Genomic DNA, 6,181 nt, shown 5'->3' with positions numbered 1-6,181 from the left:
ACTCCTTTGGCCACTAGTTCAACGCTCTTGGTTTGGCGACCTCCATCTCTGGAAAACCGAAAACACATGGGTGAGTTCGTATTTGCTGCTACATACCCATTGAGTTAAACCACAACAACAAGGTAAAATCACCATTAAAATACATATAACCTATAAACATGCAAGACACAACAATATTTTCAACTTATATTTGCTAAATCACAGCCAAGAATGGTGTTTTAGCCACACATACGAAAATATCAAAATACAGCAAAAATGATAATGAAATTACATGGGTATAAGAATGTAAACTTTGATTTAGTAAAGGAACAATAATTAAGAAGACCAACTTCCAACTTGGGGAAGATGAAAATTTCTTTCTTTATGTCTGTAAAAATCTTCTCAAAACATGAGAGAAAATATAGGGAAAAATATTCTAAAGTCTCAAAACTATGAAAATGTTGGGATCTTTTAAAAATTAAAAAATACAACAATTATTTATAGCTTTCAGATAAATTGGTGCGACAAATCATTTGGTGTGGTTAGTCCCGATCGCTGAATGACTAGGTGATTCTCCCTTCTTTTAAATCATCACCTTTATTTGCTTGCGTACAACATCTTCATGTTCTGGACTATTTGGCTGTACAGCATTGCTTCAAAAAACTATTTGACAAATCACCGACTGCTTCTTTCATTGCTTTTTGATCCACTTCATTCAGGGCGTTGCATGCTGCAACAAATAGAAAAAAAAACATAGCTTCGATGACTCGCCGAATGCCCTTTTGTGACGCTCAAGTTTCATCTTTTATGTTCATTTCTGACTTTTTTTCCCTTTGTGCGTATGTGAATGTTTGCACTAAAACATCAAATATTCATTATATATTGAGACTAAATAAACATTTGAGAATACAATTATAAAAATAAATCCCTATATGAGTCCAATTTGTGGATTCATCACATTGGTATTTGGGATTTGTTGCTATGAAACCAAGATATTAGAAGTTACTTGTTGATATTGAATTGTTAACTTGTTTTTGATCCACTCGAAAGGTGGAGGTGTTCACTTAATTCATCCATTATAGTATATATGTGTAAAAACTCTATGAATAAGATAAAAAAGTTTAGAATAGCATGGAGTTACAATTCAAGTCTTGTTCTAAAATGACATTTATGAAAGAAAAATGCATATATGAATGTGGAATGGATATTGATGCTTATCAGTAAGTTGTAAAATGACTTGGAAAATTATAGTTTGAATTAAAAACCTAGTGATCTTTTGTTGAGTTTGTAATGAGGTTTCTTGTAATGTAATTTGTGTCTTGAGATAAGGAGTTTAGTGTGTCAACGTCAAGATACATGTTAGACTCCGTGTTAAAAGGCCTATTTTATGTTGGTTTAGGTTTATAGGGCTTGTGCCAAGACAAGGAAAGAAATACCACAACTAAATTCCAAGGCTTCCAACCTTTGCAAATCACTGTCCTGAAGCTCCAAGGACTACCTCACGGTCAGTGTCCATGACCATGGCCCGTAGGAGTTGCAATAAAATCAATTTGTTGCAAGTGAATCAAGGAATTTTTGAAAGCTATGTCAACATTCCATAATCAGTGGTCTAGACCACAGTTTTGGGGTTGGGGCTGGATTTAAGTCGCGTTTCTGGAGAGAACTTTCCTTATTTCAATTATTTTTATGAGGACCATGATTTCTATAAATAAGAAATTAAGACCTCATTTTTAGGGTTAGATACTCTTGTTATTGTTCTATTTTTTGTTGGAGATTCTTGGTTGCAAACTTTGAGAAATTAATAAATTTCCGGATTTGGATTGAAGCTATTTTCTTGCAATTTCAAGTTGAATTTTTGGGTTTCCTCTTATTGTTAAGTAAGTTCATCAGTTCTTTATTCAATATTATGAATTGTTATCTTGCTAGCATGAGTAACTAAATCAACACAGGGTTGTGGGAACAATGGGTAATTAACAAAGTAATCAAGGCAATTAAACAATTCTAAAGTAGTCTTTTTGCATGTATTAATAATTCTTTTGCTTAGAAGCCTTTTTAGCGAGTGCATACATTAGAACTCACCTTGTTGCTACTTGCCGGAAAAAGGAGGTAGGAATATGAAAAGAATTATCAACATAGATTAGTGTGATGATATTAATACGCTAGTGTCGATTGGTGCGAAGTAATAACTAAGACATACATTGATTATGATGTCTAATATGACGTAAAGGTAAGAGTTTATTTCTTATACACACGTTGTTGAACCAAGGTACGGGGTTAAATTACTAGATGCCAGACCAAGGATTTAGAGATACATAACTTGCAAATTTACATGCCAAATGTTAGGGAAAAATTACTATTGCTAGGAATACGGAGTTATGAACCTATGGAGACCACACATATAATAATTATTCTCACAGCTTGATAAACACTCAACATTTAGTTTCATTCACTTTTTAACTTAGACTATGTAAGAAACTTATTTCATAAACCCCCCCTTTATTTACTTGTTTTTGGAATGACATTGGCTAATAGACGTAATTGTGAATTGAAGTTGAGTCTACATCATTTTACTTGTGGGATCAATCCCAACTTACTAGTAGGGTTATATACCTGATTAAAACCACTTATACTTATTCATAGAGGTGTAATTTGAGCCTATAAAATTTTGGCACCGGTAATCTGGAATATAGATTAACTTTAGTTACATTATTGAAATGCAATCAACTATTTCCTGATTTTACTTTTTCTTTATGTTTTTGTTTCTTTCAGGTTTATCTCTAGTGAATGCCAAGTACATGGAACCAAGGAGAACCAATCACTCCATTCGATCCCGATATTCATCGAACCTTAGGAAGAATGGAGAATCAAGAGGCACCAGCCAAACCTAATAGTTGGAATCTAGGTTTTGGGACAATCCATCAACCTCCATTATAGGTTGAGGTACATAACAATGTTGGTGTTGGTAATTAATCGGATAATTCTTTGAGGATGCAACCTCCATCCCCACGAATTCAGGATAATAAAGGGGCAACATGAACATTCCAAAATCTGATGGACCTCTTGTCGTACCCCGTCTGCCACCATAACACACATTCATTGTGACGAGTAGATTGATTCAGATGCTCACCGTGAGGGTTTTTTCTCGGGTATACCATTGGAGGACCCATATGCTCATATAGCTAAACTGATATTGATGCAAAAGTTGTGTAGGTAGACTGTACTTTGATATGAGTGTCATTAGATTGCGAATGTTTCCTTTATCACTGATAGGAGATGTCACCATATGGTTTACTGAGCTACCCTACAACTCCATCTATATTTGGGATCAACTCAAAGATGTGTTCTTAGCAAAGTTCTATCCAATGTCCAAAAATCAGAACCATAGGGATACGGTGAATAAATTTGTGGCACTACCATGACAGTCAGTGAGTAACTCTTAGGAGAGATTTACTGCTTTCGTGAGAGGCGTCCCAAACCACCGCTTTGATAATGAGTCATAGAAACGGTACTTCTATATGGGTCAAGATGATAATAACAAAGTAGTGCTCGATACTATTGAAGGTGGCTCCTATAGAAAATGTACTTATGCTTAGAATGTAGAGACGTTGGGCAAGATATCTCGCTACAACAATGGTTGGAACACTAAAAAGTCAGATACAAGGAGAAAAAACTTTGGGGTACAAGCTACAAACAAACCCTAGAACTGATCAGATGTGTGAAAAGTTGGCACATATGAGAACCGACCTAGGGTTGTTTTTGTACATATGGTCGGAGGTGCAGAGAAGGTAAATGCAGTGTATTATCTTACTAAACCACCATTGTCGGTAGATGAGTACTACTATAATGAGGATGATTATGCAGTAAATGATCAGACGGAGGTTTTTGACAAAACGTCCAAGGCTCTAATTAGGAGAATTGCAGTCAAGGTCATAGAAACAAAGGTCGAAACTATGGTAACTACAACCAAGAGGGTCAATATGTCCAAGATGGGAACTACAACCACGACAACAACTTCAACTTGAATAACTATGGTATTATGAATGATTGGAGTGGGCCATATGTTGCCTTTCATAATTGGGAAGTTGCTCCAAAGGGATTGTCTAGGCAGTATGGCTCGAGTTGAGGATATGTTGCAGAAGATGATGATGAGGTTTGACGCTAGTAATGAGAATAGCAGCGATATGAGAGGTGACCTTGCTAACATTGGACAAAAGGTGGATGTACATGCGATTTCGATTGAGCACCTTAAGTTACAAATTGCTCAGTTTTCTACTACTATGAACCCTCGCCGACCTGGCACTCTTCCAAGCAACACCATCCAAAATACTAAAAATGACGGGCATTTAATGTTAGTCAATACTCGACGGGGTAGGCGAATAATTGATCCACCAATGCAGTTTGTAGTAGAAGGTGAAATAAGAGAGGACAAAGATGTAGTAGAAGCTAGTGAATAGTTGGTTGACAAAATAGCGAATGAAGCAGTGCTACCTCAGAAAGTGTTCCCAATTGCTAGACCTCCACCATCATTCCCTCATATATTAGTGAAGAAGACTGAAGATGGTGAATACCAGCGATTTATCACTAAGCTGAAACAACATTCCATCAATGTCCCTTTGATAGATGCTTTGGAACAATGCTTGGCTATGCTAAGTTTATGGAGGACATGGTGATAAAAGAGATCGGTTAGTTTTGAAGATGATGACAGAATGTAGCATTGTAGTGCTATTGCTACAAGGTCTCTTGTGCAGAAGAAAGAAGATACAGACGCCTTCACTATTCAATTTTTTACAAGTTTTATACACTTTGCTAAAGCACTATATAATCTTGGTGCAAGCATAAATCTCATGTCTGTTTCCATTTATAAGAAGTTAGGCTTGGGAGATCCAAATCCTACTATGATGCGGTTAATTATGGCTGATCAAATTGTGAAGACGCCCACCGGTATATTCCATGATGTGCTTGTAAAAGTGGAGTCATTCATTTTTCTGGCCGATTTTATGATTCTTGACTGTGAGTTTGACTTTGAGGTCCCCATTATTCTAGGAAGACCATTCCTCGCCACTGGGCGTGCATGAGTCGACATGGAAAAGGGGCAGATGAAATTTAGGTTGAACAATGAAGAAGAAAATTAGAATATATGTAGGTCCATGGAGCAGAGTGGGAGCTCCAAACGGTATCTTTTATATCTTACAGTGTTGAGAGTATATCTGAGGTGCCAATTGAAGAGCGACTAGGTGTCTATGCAGTAGAGTGAATTATCATTAATTTTGATAATTATGATATTGAAGAGTATATGTCTTTTGGTGTGACATTTGAATGAAACAAATATCGGTCAAAGTCGAAGAAATTTGAGTTGGATATGAAAAATCGCGAGTCTCCACCTGCTTAACCATCCATTGAGGATGCCTAAAAATTAGAGCTTAAGGATCTACTACCTCATTTGAGGTATGTGTTCTTTTGTAGAGATGAAACTTTTGTCAGTGATAAATGCAGCAGATTTGAATGGAAAACAAGAGAGTGCTTAGTGGTAGTATTGAAGTGGTTCAAACGAGCCATTGGTTGGACTATTGCAGACATTATTGGAATCCCCCCGGTATTTCATCCAAAAAAATCAAACTCATGTCCGATCACAAACAATGTATTTAGTTCCAAAGAAGGTTGAATCCCTCTATGCAAGTGGTAGTTAAAAATAAGATCATCATATGGTTGGATGATGGAGTAACCTATCATATTACGAACAATAGTTTTGTGTGTCCTGTTCAGTGCGTGCCTAAAAATGGTGGGATGATAGTGGTACCTAGTAAGAGGAATGAGCTTGTTCCAAGGCGGCCAGTGACCGGATGGAGAGTTTGCATGAACTACCAAAAGTTGAATTTGTGGAATCAAAATGAAAGTTTCACCATACCTTTCATGGAAGATTTGCTAGACAGACTTACATGCAAAGGTGTGTATTACTTTCTTTATAGGTATTCAAGCTAAAATAATGTAACACTTCAAAAATTCAAGACATGTTCTAAATCCTAACATGAGTGTCATAACGATAAGACACTGTTTTAAGGTAAATTTTAATGAATATAAGTAATTTAGGATGTCTAGAAAACAAAACGTCCAAAAACGTCAGTGACGTCCGGAATCTAGTTCATGGAGGTACTAGCGTGCCTTAGCCTATTTGACTAGCTTTTAGGAGTCTGAAAATGATAAA

The 6,181-nt window shown here is 36.3% G+C and overlaps 1 protein-coding gene across 1 annotated transcript; it reads left to right on the top strand.

Moving 5' to 3' along the window:
* The first annotated feature begins 3,743 nt into the window (after nucleotides 1-3,743).
* Nucleotides 3,744-5,054, top strand: LOC107024936. Its single transcript, XM_015225847.1, has 4 exons — nucleotides 3,744-3,932; nucleotides 4,062-4,389; nucleotides 4,450-4,645; nucleotides 4,700-5,054. The coding sequence occupies exons 1-4, from the start codon at nucleotides 3,744-3,746 to the stop codon at nucleotides 5,052-5,054; spliced, it is 1,068 nt and encodes a 355-aa protein (XP_015081333.1).
* Nucleotides 5,055-6,181: the final 1,127 nt, after the last annotated feature.

Source organism: Solanum pennellii, chromosome 7 (assembly GCF_001406875.1).
Source record: "Solanum pennellii chromosome 7, SPENNV200".
Lineage (NCBI taxonomy): Eukaryota > Viridiplantae > Streptophyta > Magnoliopsida > Solanales > Solanaceae > Solanum > Solanum pennellii.
The sequence above is the reverse complement of the archived record's forward strand: the minus strand, read 5'-3'. Positions and strand labels throughout refer to the sequence as shown.

Bases quoted from the DNA above. Each gene is read 5' to 3' on its own strand.
- LOC107024936 (XM_015225847.1), top strand. From the start codon at position 3,744: ATGGTCGGAGGTGCAGAGAAGGTAAATGCAGTGTATTATCTTACTAAA. The intron at 3,933-4,061 runs GTAACTACAACC...ATAATTGGGAAG, and splicing joins AAACAAAGGTCGAAACTATG to TTGCTCCAAAGGGATTGTCT. The intron at 4,646-4,699 runs GTGATAAAAGAG...GTAGCATTGTAG, and splicing joins CTAAGTTTATGGAGGACATG to TGCTATTGCTACAAGGTCTC.